Source organism: Heteronotia binoei, chromosome 20, assembly GCF_032191835.1.
Source record: "Heteronotia binoei isolate CCM8104 ecotype False Entrance Well chromosome 20, APGP_CSIRO_Hbin_v1, whole genome shotgun sequence".
Lineage (NCBI taxonomy): Eukaryota > Metazoa > Chordata > Lepidosauria > Squamata > Gekkonidae > Heteronotia > Heteronotia binoei.
In genome coordinates this window covers 1,033,815-1,054,628 of record NC_083242.1, presented here as the reverse complement: position 1 = coordinate 1,054,628, position 20,814 = coordinate 1,033,815, and the positions used below count along the sequence as shown (strand labels likewise).

The 20,814-nt window shown below is 53.3% G+C and overlaps 1 protein-coding gene across 1 annotated transcript; it reads left to right on the top strand.

Moving 5' to 3' along the window:
* Nucleotides 1-1,009: 1,009 nt before the first annotated feature.
* On the top strand, nucleotides 1,010-20,578 carry LCMT1 (leucine carboxyl methyltransferase 1). The gene is made up of 11 exons (XM_060260524.1): nucleotides 1,010-1,237; nucleotides 2,965-3,056; nucleotides 3,197-3,318; nucleotides 3,840-3,916; nucleotides 5,415-5,476; nucleotides 12,407-12,509; nucleotides 14,761-14,881; nucleotides 16,787-16,888; nucleotides 17,858-17,949; nucleotides 18,421-18,518; nucleotides 19,998-20,578. The coding sequence occupies exons 1-11, from the start codon at nucleotides 1,158-1,160 to the stop codon at nucleotides 20,018-20,020; spliced, it is 972 nt and encodes a 323-aa protein (XP_060116507.1). The 5' UTR covers nucleotides 1,010-1,157; the 3' UTR covers nucleotides 20,021-20,578.
* The last annotated feature ends 236 nt before the right edge of the window (nucleotides 20,579-20,814 follow it).

Here is a 20,814-nt window from a genome sequence, read left to right as displayed (position 1 = left end):
GCTTGCCAAGCAGATGCTCTGCCACTGAGCCACTGTCCCTCTCTAAAGTCAGTCTTGTCTACTCAGCCTGGCAGCGGCTCTCCAGGGTCTCAAGCGGAGGTTTTTCACGCCTAGTTGCTTGGACCCTTTTGAGTTGGAAATGCCGGGGATTGAACCTGGGACCTTTTGCTTACCAAGCAGATGCTCTGCCACTGAGCCACCGTCCCTCTGTAAAGTCAGTCTTGCCTACTCAGATGGGCAGTGGCTCTCCAGGGTCTCAAGCTGAGGTTTTTCACGCCTACTTGCCTGGACCCTTTTGAGTTGGAGATGCCGGGGATTGAACCTGGGACCTTCTGCTTACCAAGCAGATGCTCTACCACTGAGCCACCGTTCCTCCCTCCAGAACTGTCAACTCAGACTGACAGCGGCTCTCCAGGGTTTCAAGCTGAGGTTTTTCATGCCTACTTGCCTGGACCCTTTTGAGTTGGAGATGCCAGGGATTGAACCTGGGACCTTCTCCTTCCCAAGCAGATGCTCTACCAATGAGCCACAGCCCCATTCATGGCTCTCCAGGGTCTCAAGCTGAGGTTTTTCACGCCTGCTTGCCTGGACCCTTTTGAGTTGGGAGATGCCAGGGATTGAACCTGGGACCTCCTGCTTATCACTGAGCCACTGTCCCTCCCCTAATTAGGGATTTGGAAGCCAACATTAACTGACCAGCCTCTCCAGGGATTTACAGAATGGGGTTTATAAAACTTTATTTCCTTCATTCCCATCAACCCTTCTCCCCAAGGGGGACCCGAAGCGGCTTCTCACATCCTTCTGCTCCATTTCTTCCTCACAACAACCCTGCCAGGTGGGCCAGACCCCGCCCCCCCCCCAGCTCCTGAAGGCGCCCCTTTCCCGTTAGAAGGGCGTAGGGTCCATAACTGACATAGCAGCCGCCCAATAGAACGCGCTATCGTCACAAGCAGGGCCGAACCCGCTCGCTCCGCGCCGCCCAATGAGAGAGTCGCCCGCCCGGCCCAATGGGAGCGCGCGTTGTTGGCGGGTGGGGAAGCCACGCTCCTGAGGGGCGCCTGGCAGCGGTAGCCGCGACGCCCACCGTCATGGCCGACCGGCGGCGCCTTTCGACGGCTTCCCCCTCCTGCTGCTGAGCCCGCGCCGCCCGGCCGACCATGGCCTCCACCTCCCGGGACCCCGACGTCTCCGACGAGGCCGTGAGGGGGACTTGCGACGACGCCTCCCTCTGCAAGCGGTGAGGGGCGGGGCCTGGCGCGGGGGCGGGGCCAGCAGCTGCTGCAGCCGCCTGTCAGTCGGAGGTGGACTGCGCATGCCCCTGGAGGCTCCACCTGGCAGCAGCCAAGCTACTTGGAGGGAGCCCCCGATGCCCAGTGGCAGAGCCTCTGCTTGGCATGCAGAAGCCCCAGGCTCAGTCCCCAGCAGCATCTCCAGTGGAGAGGACCAGGCAGGAGGGGATGGGAGAGATCTCTCTCTGCCTGAGACCCAGGAGAGCAGAAGGTCCCAGGTTCATTCCCCGGCATCTCTAGTTGAAAGGACCAGGCAGGAGGGGATGGGGAAGATCTCAGCCTGAGGCCCTGGAGAGCAGAGGTCCCAGGTTCAATCCCCAGCAGCATCTCCAGTGGAAAGGACCAGGCAGGAGGGGATGGGAGAGATTTCAGCCTGAGGCCCTGGAGTTTAGAGGACCAGGCAGGAGGGGATGGGGAAGATCTCAGCCTGAGAGCAGAAGGTCCCAGGTTCAGTCCCCAGTATTGCCAGTTTAAAGGATCAGGCAGGAGGGGATGGGGAAGATAGCCTGAGGCCCTGGAGAGCAGAGGTCCCAGGTTCAGTCCCCAGCAGCATCTCCAGTGGAAAGGACCAGGCAGGAGGGGATGGGAGAGATTTCAGCCTGAGGCCCTGGAGTTTAAAGGACCAGGCAGGAGGGGATGGGGAAGATCTCAGCCTGAGAGCAGAAGGTCCCAGGTTCAGTCCCCAGTATTGCCAGTTTAAAGGATCAGGCAGGAGGGGATGGGGGAGATAGCCTGAGGCCCTGGAGAGCAGAGGTCCCAGGTTCAGTCCCCAGCAGCATCTCCAGTGGAAAGGACCAGGCAGGAGGGGATGGGAGGGATTTCAGCCTGAGGCCCTGGAGTTTAAAGGACCAGGCAGGAGGGGATGGGGAAGATCTCAGCTTGAGAGCAGAAGGTCCCAGGTTCAGTCCCCAGCATTGCCAGTTTAAAGGACCAGGCAGGAGGTGATGGGGAAGGTCTCAGCCTGAGACCCTGGAGAGCAGCTGCCAGCCTGAGTGGGCAATATTGGTTTTGATGGGCTAAGGCTTTTATTCAGTCTAAGGCAGTTTGGTGTGTGTACTTTGGGAGGGGCCGTATCTCCATGGTAGAGCATTTGCTTTGCATGCAAGAGATCCTAGGTTCAATCCCCAGCACCTCCAGTCAGTAAATTACAGGGAAGGCCTGAAACCCTGGAGAACTGCTGCCAGTCTGAAAAGATGATATTGACTTTGATGGATCACAGTTCTATTTGGGAAGGGGCAGGGCTCAGTGGAAGAGCCTCTGCTCGGCATGCAGAAGGTCCCAGGTTCAATCCCCGGCAGTGTCTCCATTTCAAAGCAGGTGTGCCTGAGATCCTGGGGAGCAGCTGCCAGTCTGAGTGGGCAATGCTCACCTTGATGGTCTGATGGGACCTAAGGCAAGTCAGAGCAGACCTTGTGGTTTGTCTACCTTTGTAACTTCTTTTGTTCCTCTTAAACTGACCTGATTTTCTCCCATCCCGTGCACAACGAAGTGGCTACGCCTTACACACTCCAGGGCAGAGTTTCCCTTAACATGTGGGGTTATTCTCCTAGTGTCTGCGTGTAGAACAGTAGCTTGGCTATGGCACACTGTTTGTTGAAGAGCACAGGGAAACGGCCAACCTGGCCAAGAGCATTCATTCCGTTTTCCTAATAGCATCTTTCTCTGTCTCCATCAGGTATGCTGTAAGTGTTGGCTACTGGAAAGATCCGTACATCGAGTATTTCGTGAGACAGCCGAAAGAGAGGAAGGCTCCTGAAATCAGCCGCGGTAAGTTGGGGAGCGAGCATGAATTGAGACCATGTCTGTTGCTTTGTAAGCCCAGGTCTCTTATAAGAAACCCTTTCATGAAGAACTAAGGTGCATGTCTCTGTACTGTTGGTCTTACTGTATTGTTCTCAATCTGCTAGGATATTATGCCCGTGTCCAGGGTGTCAGTCGATTGCTGACAGCTTTCCTGAAGAAGACAGAATGCAACTGCCAAATTATAAACCTTGGTGCTGGCCTGGACACCTTGTTCTGGAAGCTGAAGGTGAGATGATTGCTCATGGGGGTGACCCTCTTGGAGAACAGGAGCTCGATGGTGTGGCCTCAGAGTGCCCTCTAAAGGTTGCTGCTTGAACGTCTTTGCTTCTATGCATGCCAGACTGGCCAGGAGGGCAAGTGTCTTCTGGGGGATTCTGGGAATTCCCCCAGATACTTGTCAGGGGGAAGTTCATTAACAGAAGAGGAGAGTTCCTGCTTTGCTGGTCCCATTTTCCCCACTTCATGTGAGAGAGATTGGATGAGTTAATTTGCAAGTAATAGTAAGACCTTCACCCTGCATGGACAGATTGTGCCCTTTAGCACATGCCTTGGATATCTCTGTCTGTGTGCACAGACTCCCCAGCAGATGTCAGTGCTGGAAGGGTTTCCAGAAAATAAAGAGCCTGAAACCTGTGACAGAGAGCAAAGTACAGGGAAGGGAAATTGAATCTCAAACAATCTGCCTTCCCTGCAATTTGGGGTTCATAAGGCTGAAAGTCTGGTGTTTTTTTTCCCCCCAATGCTTAGGATGAGAATATGCTTCCGAAAAAGTATTTTGAAATTGACTTTCCAACTATAGCAAGCAGGAAAATCCACAACATCAAGTAAGTGTCTAGATGTGCTGTTGTGCTTGAACTTCACCGAGGCCCAGTTTTTTTACACATAAAGGAGAATGCAAGGGTAAATGTATGGACTTGGCCTATTCAGACTGCATGTAAGCAGGTTTAGCTTTGAATTTTCCATTCTATAAAGGGCTTTCTGTAACTGGAAAGCCTGCATAGTGGAGAGAAAGAGTTTCTGCTCTCTCTTTTCGCTTGCTGTTATCATGGAGTTTTTAATCTAACGGAGCATTCAACAACCTCATCCTTCCTGGTCCTGTGCCCTGAGTCTGACATGGCTTAGCCCATTCCACCGTCTGCACCATTCCGTTTCCCTGCATGTGTGAACAAGCATCAGATAAATATCCACCCCCCCCCTGGGTTTTGTGGGGAGTTTTTTAGAAGAATGCATTAGAGTAAATCAGGGGTGTCAAACACATTTCTTATGAGGGCTGGATCTAACATAAATTAGACCTTGTCAGGCTGGGCCAGGTGTGTTCCTATTTAAGATTAGGTAGCAGAGATACAAACTTTCTAAAGGATACATACAAACACAATTAAAGTTATCAATTAAAGTTTTTTTTAAAGAATTAAAACACATTTAAAACATTGGTCTTAAAGGTGCTTTCTTTGTATTTCTCACAAGGGGTCCAGGGAACTGAGCAAAGGAAGCTCTGGCTCTTTTCTTCCTTCTCTGGGGAACCAGGAGGGAGGGAGCCTCAGCCAACAGAAGAAAGAGAGGCTTGGCTCAGTAGCTCTACTGTGCAATTGAGAGAGCCTGGCAAAGCAAGCTCTGCCTCCCCCTTTCCTTCCCAAGGGAGGAGCCTCAGCCAATGGAGTAAATAGAGGTTTTGCTCTGTAGCTCCTGTGTGATTGAGCAAGTCTTGCAAAGCAAGCCTTGATGCAGAAGGAAGCAAGATATAGCGAGAAGGAAGCAGATGACAGCTTGTTGCTCAGGGTCAGATAGGAGCCCTCCATGGGCCTGATTCAGCCCCTGGGCCACATGTTTGACACCCCTGGAGTAAAACATACGTTAATTTTACTTATCAAGATTCAGTAGTGGAGTTGGTAACCTGCATGTGGCCTAGATAGGCAGCAAATGTATTAAGGTTTAAAGAGTAACACTTTGGATAGTGTAATGTGTTGCTCTGTGAAGGGAAGTGCACACCTTTAGAATCTGACTTGTGGGAGAGCATCTCCTTCATTACAGGCCTGGAGGTTTCCACTTGCTTATCCAGAGCCTTGCTTTTGGGGATTTGTGAGCAGGAGGGGCCTCCTGGGCAGATCTCTGCCTGTAGAAACCAAGCAGCCCAAGGGGGGAAAGCCTCGCTTTCCTCCCAGAGTTTGGGTGGCTGCTTTTCTTGGCAGCTGTTAGGCCTCTCCACAGCAGGGGGTAGGTGGGGCTTCCCGGCCTTTTGTGTGTCTTGTGAGACGGGAGGATGGAGGTTCTAGAATGCAGCTCACTAACCCTTCCCCCCCCCCCGCCTCTTGTTCCCTCCCACAGATCGAAGCCTCCTCTGTCTAACCCAATTATGGAAAGCCATTCGGGGGAGTCTCTCATGATAGGTGAGTCACTTTAAAAAAAAAAAAAACATCAGCACAAGATGGCATTCCCAAAGCCGCCTCCTCACTCTCTCCTGCTTTGTGGGCACGTAGTTAATCTTTCAGGGAACACACCGGAGAAGGAAGAGGAGAATCTTAAACTCCCCCCCCCCCACTCTGTATTTGCCTTCCCTCTTCTCTCCCCCTCCATCTTTTGGAAGGGAATGTGGGCGTTCTGTTAGAGCATTCTTCTCCCTCTTTTGTGTTCCTCTTACAGCCCTCGTATGTCGTTGGCTGCTCTTTTTGTGCCGCCGGAGCCAGGAAAGGCGACCGCTGTGTGCAGATCAGCATGTGGTCACCGCAGCCGCTGCCATCCTCTGCCCTGTAACGGCACCTGCCTTTGTCTGCATGCTCCGTTGGAGTCGGCACAATGGACTGGCAGTGCCCTCTGTTCTGCTTGTCAGTTGCCAAGGCTGCTTTCCCTGCGGTTCCATCTGGTTGGCCCCTGGGTGGCTTTCTCGATGCCGCCCAGCAACGGGCTCCGCCTCCCTGTCCTGCCCACGCAAGGGGAGTTTGAGGCCAGTGTCTAAAAAGGGCCCATTGATAAATTTCAGGTTGCGGTTCAGAGGGGGTGTTTTGAATGAGTCAGATCTGGAATGGTGTCTCTTGAATAGCTGTGGGAACAAAGAGGCTCGGTGGTCTTGGGGTGGAGGAACAGGATGAGTTCTGAAAAGGGCATCTTATGGTTTTGAATATAGAGTCAGGGTTGTCCTCTGTTTCTTCAACAGAGTTCTTCTTCCCGCCCTGTTGTCGGCCCTCCAGAGGAACTGGCTGGCCACTGTGTGAGGCAGGATGCTGGACTAGAAGGACCCTCCCTGGTCTGACCCAGCAGGGCCCTTCTGAGGTTCTTCTCAGGGGAAGGCCTCAGCCTCTCTGCCCTGTTGTGGGCCCTTTAGAGGAACTGGGTGGCCACTGTGTGAGACAGGAGGCTGGACTAGAAGGACCCTCCCTGGTCTGACCCAGCAGGGCTCTTCTGATGTTCTTATGAAGGCCTCAGCCTCTCTGCCCTGTGGTTGGCCCTCCAGAGGAACTGATTGGCCTCTATGTGAGACAGGAGGCTGGACTAGATGGACCCTCACTGGTCTGACCCAGCAGGGCTCTTCTGATGCTCTTCTCAGGGGAAGGCCTCAGCCTCTCTGCCCTGTTGTTGGCCCTCCAGAGGAACTGGCTGGCCACTGTGTGAGACAGGAGGCTGGACTAGATGGACCCTCCCTTGTCTGACCCAGCAGGGCTCTTCTGATGTTCTTCTCAGGGGAAGGCCTCGGCCTCTCTGCCCTGTGGTTGGCCCTCCAGAGGAACTGATTGGCCTCTATGTGAGATAGGATGTTAGACCAGAGGGACCCTCACTGGTCTGATCCCGCAGGGCTCTTCTCAGGGGAAGGCCTCGGCGTCTCTGCTCTGTTGTTGGCCCTCCAGAGGAACTGGTTGGCCACTGTGAGAGACAGGAGGCCGAACTAGATGGACCCTCCCTGGTCTGACCGAGCAGGGCTCCTCTGATGTTCTTCTCAGGGGAAGGCCTCAACCTCTCTGCCCTGTTGTTGGCCCTCCAGAGGAACTGGTTGGCCACTGTGTGAGACAAGAGGCTGGACTAGATGGACCCTCCCTGGTCTGACCGAGCAGGGCTCCTCTGATGTTCTTCTCAGGGGAAGACCTTGACCTCTCTGCCCTGTTGTTGGCCATCCAGAGGGACTGGTTGGCCACTGTGTGTGGCAGGATGCTGGACTAAGTGGCCCATTGGTCTGATCCAGCAGGGCTCTTCTTTGGTTCTTGCATTTTTCTCCACCTCTCTTTCCATTACTGGGGATGCAGGAAGGGTTGATCTTGTGTGAGATAGCCAGCTGAATATTATCTTGAAGTTTTATTTAACATTCTGGGGTGTGACCAGTGAACAGCCAAAACGTTGTGTGAACTGGCCTTGTGAGTCACTTGCAGCCTTCAGCTTTTGGGTTCTGCGTGTCAAAGACCTGGTGTCCCTTCAGCATCCTGGAGCAGTGATGCCTCTCCTGGGATTTCCCTGACTTGCCTCCCATCTTTTCGAAATCTGCTTTTGCTGTGAAGCTGTGGGGAGAATCAGCACCCAGCTGCGATGGCTGCCTCGTGAGTGGGAGAGTTCAGGTTTCTGGGGTCCCGCCCACACAGGAGACTTTCCCCCTCCCCTGTCCCCCCTCTGGCCATTTCCCTCCACTGTCAACAGTGGACTTTGGGGGGGGGGGGGCGTTAATTGACAGCTATGATAATCTGTGTTCATTCTTTTTGAAGAGTAAATCTCTAACCCTTTTTGCTGCAGAGATAAAAAAGGAAGGTACTTTTACAAAATAAAAGAAAACTGGGAATTCAGAGAGCCATATGTACAGATTGTTATAATGATATTCAATTGGTGGTAATAAATGTGGGGAAAACCCTGGTGGCACAGAGGGGTGAGATGGAATGCCTGAGAGACTAGGGCAGGGGAAGTGGGGGGGAAACCCCTTTGCCCTTGTGCTGTATCAGCAGCAACAGCAATGGGGAAGCCAGATAAGCCTGTCACTGCGTGGAAAACACCCACCCACACTGCCGTAGGCATGGTGCTTAAAACATGGAAGAGACAGAAGAGTCTGGATTCTACCTCCCAAATGGGTACGTTTGAACTTTCCCTGGAAACATTCCCACTGGTGGACCTCCTGATGGCTCCTGGGTTTTGGCCACTGTGTGACACAGAGTGTTGGACTGGATGGGCCATTGGCCTGATCCAACAGGGCTCCTCTTATGTGTGACACAGAGTGTTGGACTGGAGGGGCCATTGGCCTGATCCAACAGGGCTCCTCTTATGTTCTTATGTGTGACACAGAGTGTTGGACTGGAGGGGCCATTGGCCTGATCCAACAGGGCTTCTCTTCTGTTCTTATGTGACACAGAGTGTTGGACTGGATGGGCCATTGGCCTGATCCAACATGGCTTCTCTTATGTTCTTATGTGACACAGAGTGTTGGACTGGAGGGGCCATTGGCCTGATCCAACAAGGCTTCTCTTCTGTTCTTCTGTGACACAGAGTGTTGGACTGGATGGGCCATTGGCCTGATCCAACAAGGCTTCTCTTATGTTCTTATGTGACACAGAGTGTTGGACTGGATGGGCCATTGGCCTGATCCAACATGGCTTCTCTTATGTTCTTATGTGACACAGAGTGTTGGACTGGAGGGGCCATTGGCCTGATCCAACAAGGCTTCTCTTATGTTCTTATGTGACACAGAGTGTTGGACTGGATGGGCCATTGGCCTGATCCAACATGGCTTCTCTTATGTTCTTATGTGACACAGAGTATTGGACTGGAGGGGCCATTGGCCTGATCCAACAAGGCTTCTCTTCTGTTCTTCTGTGACACAGAGTGTTGGATTGGAGGGGCCATTGGCCTGATCCAACAAGGCTTCTCTTATGTTCTTATGTGACACAGAGTGTTGGACTGGAGGGGCCACTGGCCTGATCCAACAAGGCTTCTCTTATGTTCTTATGTGACACAGAGTGTTGGACTGGAGGGGCCACTGGCCTGATCCAACACGGCTTCTCTTATGTTCTTATGTGACACAGAGTGTTGGACTGGATGGGCCACTGGCCTGATCCAACATGGCTTCTCTTATGTTCTTATGTGACACAGAGTGTTGGACTGGATGGGCCACTGGCCTGATCCAACATGGCTTCTCTTATGTTCTTATGTGACATAGAGTGTTGGACTGGATGGGCCATTGGCCTGATCCAACAGGGCTTCTCTTATGTTCTTATGTGACACGGAGTGTTGGACTGGATGGGCCAATGGCCTGATCCAACATGGCTTCTCTTATGTGACACAGAGTGTTGGACTGGATGGGCCACTGGCCTGATCCAACATGGCTTCTTTTATGTTCTTATGTGACACAGAGTGTTGGACTGGATGGGCCATTGGCCTGATCCAACAGGGCTTCTCTTATGTTCTTATGTGACACAGAGTGTTGGACTGGATGGGCCATTGGCCTGATCCAACATGGCTCCTCTTATGTTCTTATGTGACACAGAGTGTTGGACTGGATGGGCCATTGGCCTGATCCAACATGGCTCCTCTTATGTTCTTATGTGACACAGAGTGTTGGACTGGATGGGCCGTTGGCCTGACCCAACATGGCTTCTGTTACATTCTTATGTCTGGGGCAGGGATGCTCTGTATCCTTGGTGTTTGGGGGGGCAACAGTGGGAGGGCTCCTGGAGTTCTTACCCTGCTGGAGGACCTCCTAATGGCCCCGGGGTTTGGGCCACTGTGTGACAGAGAGTGTTGGACTGGAGGGGCCACTGGCCTGACCCAACATGGCTTCTGCTGTGTTCTTATGTTCATTTCTGCCCAGGGATTGGCTCAGTTTGAGGATCTTCTCTGGATTTAGGGGCTCTCATGTTATATCTGGAGGTGGCAGGAAAAAAACCCTTATCTTTCTCTGAGAGTAGTATTCCATTTGTCCCTTGTTTGTTTAATTCGATTTATACCTTGCCCTCCCCGCCAAGGCCCTTGTCGTCTTCAGCTGCCTCTAAACTTTCCTCCGCTCCGGACCAGGCCCCTGGCACTCTTCCCACCAAAGGCTCCTCCCAGCCCCTTGCCTGACTTTTCAGGAACTCTGCACTTCCTGGTTTGGGCCTGCTGCTGTTCTCCCCCCCCCCCTCTTTTCTGGAGGCGGCGGCTGCTCCCAGCTCCATTTTTGCATTCAGGCAGGTGTACAAGTTCCATCTGCGCGCAGCAATGTTCCCGCAAGATAGCCTCATGGTGCTTTGGGGCAAGAACATTCTTAAGATACAGACCAATCAAGGTGCTTTTCCCTGATGGGCAGGACAAGATAGCTGCCTTTCAACTGAAGCTGGCTTTCCCTCTTCCATAGGGCCTTCCCCCATCGCCTGTCTGCCAGCTGATCACCGGGTGTCTTGGCACATGTGCTGAGCTCTCTGTTGGCTCAGCTCTTTCCCTGATGCAGGCCTTGTTTTGGAGCATCTCTCTCTCTCTCCCTCCCTTCCTCCTTCCCTCCCTCCTTCCTTCCTTTCCTCACAATCCTAAAGCAGTGGCCTTCCTGTCCATCAGTACAAAGGCAGTCTGGAGACCAGACAATCCAGACCAGGGGTGGCCAAACTGCGGCTCAGGAGCCACATGTGGCTCTTTCACACGTATTGTGTGGCTCTCGAAGCCCCCCACTGCCCCATCAACCAGCCTGGAGAAGGCATTTGTCTCTTTAAATCACTTCTCCAGGCCGAGCCAGTTGGTGGCTTGGAGAATATATTAAAGTTGCTTTCTTTCCATTTCTCCCTCCCCAGTCTATTTGCTTTCCTTCCTTCCCTGCGGCTCTCAAATCTGAGGTTCATGTCTTGTGGCTCTCAGACATCTGACATTTATTCTATGTGGCTCTTACGTTAAGTAAGTTTGGCCACCCCTGAGCCAGACAAAAAGAATTTAAAAAACCCAACAAAGTCCAGTAGCACCTTTAAGACCAACGAAGTTCACTTCTGGGTCGAAGCTTTCACGTGCAGGCACCCTTCTTCAAAGTTTTGTGCTTCACGCCCACACGGTGACCCTCCTGAACCTTTTAAAAAAAGTATTTGTGTTTCCCTGGCAGCTTTTTCTGGCCAGCAGTTTCATCCACAGACTTGTAAAACCTCCTTGTTTGCTCACAGTTTAAAAGGCAGATTGGGACTTCTCGCTTGTTTTGCCAGGGATTTCTTTGTGGGGGGCGGGGTGTCCCACAGCTGCGGAACGCTTTCCTCAAAGAACCGTCCCGAACCAGAGCATCTTCTCGCCCAGTGATTGAATTGCTTGTTTGTGTGTGATGGTGGATGGTTTTTGAGAGCTGTGTGAAGGATGGGAAACTGATTGTATTTATTGGTGTATTTTTGTATGTTCCCATATCCGTCTGTGCGTGTACACACATATTTACACATGGTTTTAAGCTACTAAGGTAAAGGTAGTCCCCTGTGCAAGCACCAGTCATTTTCGACTCTGGGGTGACGTTGCTTTCACGTTTTCATGGCAGACTTTTTACAGGGTGGTTTGCCATTGCCTTCCCCAGTCATCTACACTTTCTCCCCAGCAAGCTGGGGACTCATTTGACCGACCTCGGAAGGATGGAAGGCTGAGTTAACCTGGAGCCGGTTACCTGAACCAGCTTCCGCTGGGATCGAACTCAGTTTGTGAGCAGAAGGCTCCGACTGCAGTACTGCAGCTTTACCACTCTGTGCCATGGGGCTCTTTTTAAGCTACTGTTTATTTTTATTTATTTATTTTATTCGATTTATATCCCGCCCTCCCCACCGAGGTGGGCTCAGGGCGGCTTACAACAGAAAAAAGCTAACAGAGATCAATTTAAATACGTTAATAATTATACAATACAATACATAAAAACCTAAAAATACATAAAACTCTACCAGGGTGGGTGGGATGGGTCAATAAATGATTATATTTTTAGCGTAGTTAGGACAGGAAAATCTCAGGTGTCTGTAAATGCGGTAGCTGAAAACGAACACTGACTCTCTGTGTACAAAGTTATCTAATTTGATAACTTTGTACATGAAGTGTTAGTGTTGTGTTTTCAGCTAATTCACCTCAGTGGTCCCGATATTTCTGTGATGTAATGCGGTAGTGCAGACTTTGAGGGCATTCTTGCAAGGTGGCCGAATTGGCCACAGTCTGGAGAATTCGCCTAGTTCAGTCTGTACCTGGTTTACCAGGTAACTAGTCCCCCTCAGAAGTTGTACGAACTGGCTTGTCCGCCCATGCCTGCCTTAGCCATTTGTGGCCTGAGAGAAGAGGAACCATGGGTTATGTTTCCCTGCCTGACCACCTCAATGCAATTCTGCCTTCCCAAAGCAAGTGGCGATTTTTCCTCAGCCTGATTTTAATGGCGAATTCCTCTGCAGACGCTCACAGTCTGGACTCCAGCCGGTACGCCATAATCTCTGCAGACCTTCGAGAATTGCCAAAACTAGACGAAAACCTGAAGAAGTGCAACATGGACCCACAGTAAGGCTTTCTTCAGAGGCTCATGGGGGTGGGAATGTTTGGGGAAGTGTGTCTGTGTGTGTGTGTTAAAAATTATTGGTCAGGTGTCGCTGAGTGCAAGTGACGCTTCTCAGGCTGAACTGACTCACTCCAGCACTGAACAGAGTCTTTTCTTCATTTCCCTGTCTTGGTTTGGGGCTCAGGAGGGATGGCTGTCATGATCCAGAGAGCTGTCCAGAGATCAAGCTTGTGTTTTAATTACGTGCGAGATCAGATTTCACATTTAGCAGCTCCAAAATCACCCCCACCCCCAGTTTCGGGCAGCCAAAGAGAGGCAGATCTGCTGTCAAATTGTATTTATTTCCCTTCTGAATGAAGCTGGATTCGCCTGCTGTTGTGAGAAGCGGAAGATCTGTCTGCAGTTCTCTTGAACCCCTTGGGAGGGGCTGTGACTCAGTAGCGGAGCCTCTGCTTGGCACGCAGAAGGTTCTGGGTTCAATCCCCAGCATCTCCAGATAAAAGGACTATGGGGCAGGTGATGTGGAGGACCCCTTCCTGTGACGCTGGAGAGCTGTTGCCAGTCTGAGTAGACAAAACTAACCTTGATGGATCAGGGCGCTTCTTCAGTATGAGGCACCTTCATGTGCGTTGAAAGATGTCAGCCGCCCGTCCCTTAACTGGATGTTTCTCTTGTGGTTCCTCAGGTCCCTTGTTACCCACCCAAGGCCTAAGAGTGGCCTTTTGCACACATCCCACTCCTTAAACACACATCGTTTATTGCTATTTTAAAGAACAGAAATGGCTGCAGAGAAGTGTCCGTCCTGGACTCCTGTGGTCTTAAATTTGAACATTCTTGTTTCTGATCCTGGGTGTTCTGTTTCAAATTGTTTTTCAGAATAACGACCCTCACTGTCTAAAATAGGGACTAGTTTGGAGGCAGACACGAAGGGCCGACTTGCTCCTCCTGCTTTTATCAAACGGAGACCGATTTCCCATTCTCCTGACATCGCTCTCACGTTCCTCTTCTCAGCGGGGCTTCCTTCCCATTTCACACTATCTGCCCCGGGGCTGCGAGTAACATCGGTGTTTTTGCGTGGCAGACAGAAACTGGTTTTTAGAGGTTTCTGTTTGCTGTGCGAAAACGCCGTTACTTGCAGATAGCATGAAATCGGAAGGAAGCCCCATTGCAAAGAGTAACGTGAGAGCGGCGTAAGGTGAGTGGAAAATCAGTCACTGGCTTGTTTCTTCCGAACTGGCTAGAGATGGCTGTCTTTGGTTTTCTCTGAGGCTTCTCAGTCCATTTCTGGGAAAGCGAGCGGGAGGTCCGCCTCCCTCACTGCTGTCTGTTTCGGCCAGTTGGCCTGACCTTCCATCCTGGGCCTCTCCGGCAGCTTCCCTCTTTCTGCGCAAGCCCTTTGCCCTGCTCTGCTTCTGGCCTTGTAGAGGGCAGAGCAGCATCACAGGCCTCCGGGTTGTTCTGGCCTGGATGGGAGGGAGAGCCGCCCAGCTGAGGAGGTGGGAAGGCTGGTGGGTGGGAGCGAGCAGGTGAGGCCTCCTGGACCTCCTGTGGGCTTTCGGGAAGACCTTGGCAGGTGCTGATGGGGAGCAGAGAAAGCAGGAGACTTTGGGAGCGTGCTGCTCTCTGCATTCCCTCTCTTTCCTGCTCAGCGGAGTCCCTAGCAGCATGGCTACATGGGGCATGTTTTGTCTCACTAGCCCAGGGGGCTTTCAGTCCAAAGATCCTTCAGTGGGGGGAGGTGCATTGGTTCAAACTCTCACCCAGGACAACACCCCTACTCTTATTTTATTTTTTTCGTCACTGGAGGAAAACAAAATCTTATTCGCAGGCAGTAGTAACTCCAAAACAAGAAACAAAAGAGTGTGTTGGATAGTCCTAAGATTTCATGATTGTTGTAAGAAAAGTGTGTGTGTGTGTGGGGGGGGGGGGGATGGAACCAACATCTGATGAATGTGACTCTCCCCCTCTCCCTGCCCCCAGTCCCCCGCAGCCCATGCAGCTGAAGCGGAACAAAATCCCAGCTCTTCAGGCGGGGAGCACCAGAGGGAATGCAGAGACCCTCTCCTTCTCTCCTTTGGGCACAGCTTTGAGTCTCCAGTCTCAGGCTGCTGGGGGCCAGGAAGGGGGGCTGGGGCTCCCCCCAAGGGAAGGGAGGCTGACTGTGGAGCTGCACTTCCTTTCCTTCCCAAGGAATTCCACAGTGCCTAACCTTGGTCTCTTTCCCTTTCCTCCCCCCACCTCCCTTTTATGAAGTCTGCCAACTCTGTTGATGGCGGAGTGCGTCCTGATCTACATGACCCCTGAGCATTCGGCCGGCCTGCTCAGGTGGGCCTCCAGCACCTTCTCGGCTGCCATGTTTATCAACTATGAGCAGGTAAGGGGGGGGGAGCGTTGGGTTCCACGTGTGAGATGGGCGGGAGGGGGAGGCTGTGCTGGGGGCTCTCGCTCGACGGACTGTGAGTGCTTGGATGGGCAGCTGCTTGTTGGCTTGACTGCTGAGTGGGGCTGGCTGCCTTGCAAGAACTGCTGGAGGGGAGGGGCGCCTCCCACCCCCCCACCCCTTTCACAGCGCGACAATAGAGAGTCAGGGTTAATTTCCCCCGGAGAAGAATAGCTGCAGCGTCCAAGGTGGCCAAACACAAGGCAGCGGCATTGTGCGCGGTGTTATGTAACTTCATGAAATGTTAATCAGCTGGCTCTTAGGTGGCGTTGGGAGCTATAATGGATCCAAAGTGGCCCGAATTGAAAGGCAGGCTGTGCGCAAAGGGAGGGGGGGAGGGCAGGAAGAGGGGGCGGGGGGGGGCTGACCTTTGTTTGGCTTATTCCGTGCGCTTTTGTGCTGAGCGTTCAGCCGAGTTCCCGGGGCAGTACACGGCTAGGAACTGTTAAAACAATGATCGTCAATAAAAACCCGTTCAATAAATGCCACGAAGCTGCCGCGGTGAGACCGCAAGCTTCAGCAGGATAATGGATGAAAGAGCTCTCGGCAGGGTCGGCCGCGAAGAAATTGGGATCAGCTGACTCTTATTTTTTAATTGGCCGAGGTCCGAATAAAGAATGCGTTAGTCAGCACCGAAAGGTCGTTAAGTTTGCCTCCATGTGGGCGGCTCCCAGGAGGGCAAGGAGCTGCTGAAGCAATGTAACGCTGTCTCTTCATAGGCACCCGTCTTGCCTCAGCATGGGGGGCCATGGCGGCTCAGTGGCAGAGCCTCTGCTTGGCGCGCAGAAGGTCCCTGGTTCAGTCCCTGGTGTCTCCAGCGAGAACAACCAGGCAGGAGGGGATGGGAAAGACCTTTCTCGGTCCTGCAGAACTGCCCGGCAGTCTTGAGTAGGCAGCCCTGGCCTTGAAATACGATGGTCTGATTCAGTCTAAGGCAGCCGCATGTGAGAGTTCCATTCAGGGGAGGGGCTGCGCCTTAATAGCAGAGCCTCTGCTGGGCATGCAGAGGGTCCCGGGTTCAGTCCCCAGCATCTAAAGCTGAAAAGACCAGGCAGTGGGTCATGTGAAAGACCTCCGCCTGAGACCCTGCCCTTCTGAGGAGCCAGGATTGACCTCGATGGTCTGGTTCAGTAGAAGGCAGCTTCGTGGAGAGGGGCTATTGCGGCTCAGTGGCAGAGCCTCTGCTTGGCATGCAGAAGGCCCCAGGTTCAGTCCCCGGCATCCCCAGTTGAAAGGACCAGGCAAGAAGTGCTGGGGAAGACTTTTGTCTCTGTCTGAGACCCTGGAAAGCTGCTGCCAGCCTGAGTAGGCAATACTGCCCTTGACGGATGAAAGGTCTGATGCAGCAGAAGACAGCTTCATGTTTGTTCACGAGTGAGCTCCTTATGGCCAGGCGGGCTCATGTGGGCATGTGGAGCTTAGAAGAAGAAGATATTAGATTTATACCCCGCCCTTCACTCTGAATCTCAGAGCGGTCACAATCTCCTTTACCTTCCCCCTCCCAACAGACACCCTGTGAGGTGCGTGGGGCGGAGAGAGCTCTGACAGAAGCTGCCCTTCCAAGGACAACTCTGTGAGAGCTCTGGCTGATCCCAGGCCATTCCAGCAGCTGCAAGTGGAGGAGTGGGGAATCAAACCCGGTTCTCCCCGATAAGAGTCGGTATACTTAACCACTACACCAAACTGGCTCTCTTAAGGACATTGAGGCCAGCGCTTTGAAAGGCACCTGAAATCAAAGTGAAAACCATGTAAGAAGTTAATGAAAGACTCCTGGCTTCGGCTTGGCTGAGACTAGAGTGTTTCCCCCCCCTTCTGGTGAGTCTCCCGTGTCCTTCCCAGGTGAACATGACCGATCGCTTTGGGCAAATCATGATTGAGAACCTGCAGAGCCGGCAGTGTAACCTGGTGGGCGTGGAGGACTGCCGGAGTCTGGAGACGCAGGTAAGTCTCCCCTCCCCTGCTGGGAGGGGCTTGTATTGATCCGTGTCCCAGTGGGGCCACGATTCCCTTGGAAGGCTTCCTTCCACCGCTCACTTTATCGTTCTAGGCCTCTGACCTTTGTTCCTTCCAAGGGCACCATGCAAGGGGCTCTTGAATTTGATTTACTCCCCCTCCCCCTTCCCATGTCGGCACAAAGGGATTGCTTCTACCACATTCTGTTGAAAAGCTGTAAGAATATAAGAACATAAGAGAAGCCATGTTGGATCAGGCCAGTGGCCCCTCCAGTCCAACACTCTGTGTCACATAAGAACATGAGAAGCCCTGTTGGATCAGGCCAGTGGCCCCTCCAGTCCAACACTCTGTGTCACATAAGAGAAGCCCTGTTGGATCAGGCCAATGGCCCCTCCAGTCCAACACTCTGTGTCACATAAGAGAAGCCATGTTGGATCAGGCCAGTGGCCCCTCCAGTCCAACACTCTGTGTCACATAAGAACATAAGAGAAGCCGTGTTGGATCAGGCCAGTGGCCCATCCAGTCCAACACTGTGTCACACAGTGGCCATAAAAACCCAGGTGCCATCAGGAGGTCCATCAGTGGGGCTAGAAGCCCTCTCACTGTGCCCCCCACCAGCACCAAGAAGACAGAGCATCCCTGCCCCAGACAGAGAGTTTCATCTATTCTTGTGGCTAATAGCCACTGATGGACCTCTGCTCCATATGCTTATCCAATCCCCTCTTGAAGCTGGCTATGCGTGTAGCCGCCACTATCTCCTGGGGCAGTGAATTCCATGCGTTAATCACCCTTTGGATGAAGGACTTCCTTTTATCAGTTCTAATACGACTGCTCAGCAATTTAATCAGCTGGCACATCTTAGCCTGGAGTAGCTGGACGCCCCCTCCTCCTTCCTCCGGCCTGGTGGAGACTCTGCCCCCTTTGCTGACTCTGTTACCCCCCAACTCTGACCCACAGAGAGCGCGCTTCCTGGAAAATGGCTGGGAAGCAGCCAACGCCCTGGACATGATGAAAGTCTACAGCTGTTTGCCACCAGCTGATGTCAAAAGGTAAAGCCCTCCTCCTCCTGGGTGGGAGACACTAGGGGGGGCTGTCTGGCCAGCTCCTCTCTGAGCATCTGGCCGCCTCCACAGTCACGTGTCCCCTCCCGTTGCTAGTTATGATCTGGATCGGCCTGATCTCAGAAGCTAAGCAGGGTCAGCCCCTTGTCTAGTATTCAGAAGGGAGACCTCCAAGGAGTACCAGGGTTGTGAAGCCACCTCTGAAACATCTCTTGCCTTAAAAACAAGGCTCGGTCACCACCTAGCGGGTGCATAATGCTAAAAAGAGCTAGAACCTCTGGCTGCCAGACAGTCTTAGGATCTCCTGGCTATTCTACACAGAATGCCCTACGATAATTGTTATCTTTGAGCCGCTGCAATATAGTGGGGCAGAGTGGTGAGGTTCATATCCCCGCTTCCTACACACACTCACACTCTCTCTCTCTCCCTCCTCCCCTCTTTCTCCATCCTTTTGTGCAGGATAGAGGCCTTGGAGTTCCTTGACGAAAAGGAGCTGTTGGAGCAGCTGATGCAGCACTACTGCCTCTGCTGGGCGACCAAGGACTCCTGCAACATGGGTATGCCCCCTCCCCCCCCCCCCCGGGAGGGTCTCAGTTCTGGCTCCTAGATGGAAAGGGGAAGGCGGGCAATGCTTGCTTATGCTTTTCTCCCCGGCCACCGTAGAGCTTGGCTGCCTGCTCAGTGGGGGTCCCATGGCTCCCGTCCCCCTTTCGTTTCTTCAAATCCGAGTCCCCCGTGGGCCTGCAGGACGAGAGGCGGAACAGGGGCCTCCTCCGTGTGTCACCAGGGGCCGTGGGAGGGGCCAGACAGCCAGCTCTTCCGTGCCTCTGAGCTCTTTCTCCTGGGCAGATCCACAAGACTCTTTCCTGTGCCTTGTCTGCCAGCAGCAAAGGGCTTCCACCCTAACCCTTGCAGTGAGAGAGGCTCCCCCGCCCCTTCCTCCTCCTCCGCCTGCACTGCAGGGAACTCGTTGGGTGCACCAGGAGAGAGGTAGTAGCAGACAGACATCCTTTGAGGTGGGAGGTCTGGGGAGACTCCTGCTTGGGCTTGGGCGACCCAGGCTGCGAGCCCCACAGGCTTTTACTGGGTTGGGAGCAGGGGAAACATGAGCACATGAAGCAGCCTTCGATGGAATCAGACCCTCGGTCCGTCAAGGTGTGGAGGCTGAGGCCTTGGCATAAGGACATCAGAAGAGCCCTGCTGGACCAGACTAGGGAGGGCCCATTGAGTCCAGCCTCCTGTCTCACACTGTGGCCAGCCAGTTCCTCTGGAGGGCCATCAACAGGGCAGAGAGAAGAACATCAGAAGAGCCCTGCTGGGTCAGACCAGGGAAGGTCCATTGAGTCCAGCCTCCTGTCTCACACAGTGGCCAACCAGTTCCTTTGGAGGGCTAACAACAGACAGAGAGGCTGAATCCTTCCTAAGAACATCAGAAGAGCCCTGCTGGGTCAGACCAGTGAGGGTCCATCCAGTCCAGCCTCCTGTCACACAAATTGGCCAACCACTTCCTCTGGAGGGCCAACAACAGGGCAGAGAGGCTGAGGCCTTCCTAAGAACATCAGAAGAGCCCTGCTGGATCAGACCAGTGAGGGTCCATTCCAGTCCAGCCTCCTGTCTCACACAGTGGCAGGCCACTTCCTCTGGAGGGCCAACAACAGGGCAGAGAGGCCGAGGCCTTCCCCTTAGAAGAACCTCAGAAGAGCCCTGCTGGATCAAACTTGTAAAAGTTTGGCCTGTCGCCCTTTGCATGTAGTGTGTGCATCTCCCACAGTGCCTGTCCCTGCGGCCATGTCATGTTCTTCTTGACTTCCAAGGCCGGGACTGCTGAGGAGAGAGACGGGGTGGGTGCTCTCTCAGCTTTAGCTGGTGGGGTGTTCGAGTCCTCCTCTTCAGGCACCTCTGATTCTGGGTTCAGAGGTCTGTGTTCTCGGTGTTGTTCTTGTGCCTCGCCGTCAAGCTTGTTGGGGCAAGACTCACTGAACTGGCTGAAGGCCAACTGGGCTGCCCTCTCGGCTCTTCTTCTCTCCTCCTGACAGGTCTTGCAGAGATTGGCCTGTAGCACGTTTGCCTCAGTGGAGCTCCAACCAGCCTGCTGCCTGTCTGCTCCCCCCGGGGGCTCTGCCTGCCTCAGCTGCAGCCGGTTCCTTCCTCTCCCGTGTGCACAAGAGAGTAGTGGAGTGTGAGCGTTGGAGGGGGTGGGGTCGCCCCCTTTCACCGTCTTGCAACTTTTGGAATAAACTATTCCCCTTTTGTGGAAGGCTGAACTAACACGAGAGTCTCTTTCCCCCTTTCGAGGGACCTGGATTCTGGAGCGGTTGTGAACATTCACCGTTTGCTTTTTGTGCCTGTTGGCTCCGGACTGTCCGATCTCGGCCTCCTCTCTGTCTCACTGCTGGAGCTGCATGCCTCCCTGAATGCGTTTGGAAGTTCTTTCCCGTGTCCGTCTCGTGGAGTGCTCGTGTCCGGTGTTCTGCCCTGTGGTAAGGCATGTGGACCTGCAGCACGAGTGAAGAGGGCACTGGTCTTGGCCCCAGTTGCGGCTTCCCGCGGGATGAGTCGAAATGCGTTTGTGTGACCTTCCAACTGCCTGGATGAATAAATGGTGGACCTTGGTGCAGTTGCTGGATGTGCTCTGTCTCCCAGGCTCGCAGCTGCCCGGCCTCATTTTGGGGGGAGGAAGGTGATATGCAGAGGGGATGCTGCCGCCCCGCCCCCCCGCCAGTGCTATGTGGGCAGAGGGGATGTAGAAAACTGAGCAGGAGCCATGGGAGGCTTTGCGAGTGGGAGAAGGTGAGGGGCATGCAGGTGGGGGTCATGAGGATAAAATGGAGGAGCAGGGGGGAGCAATAAGAG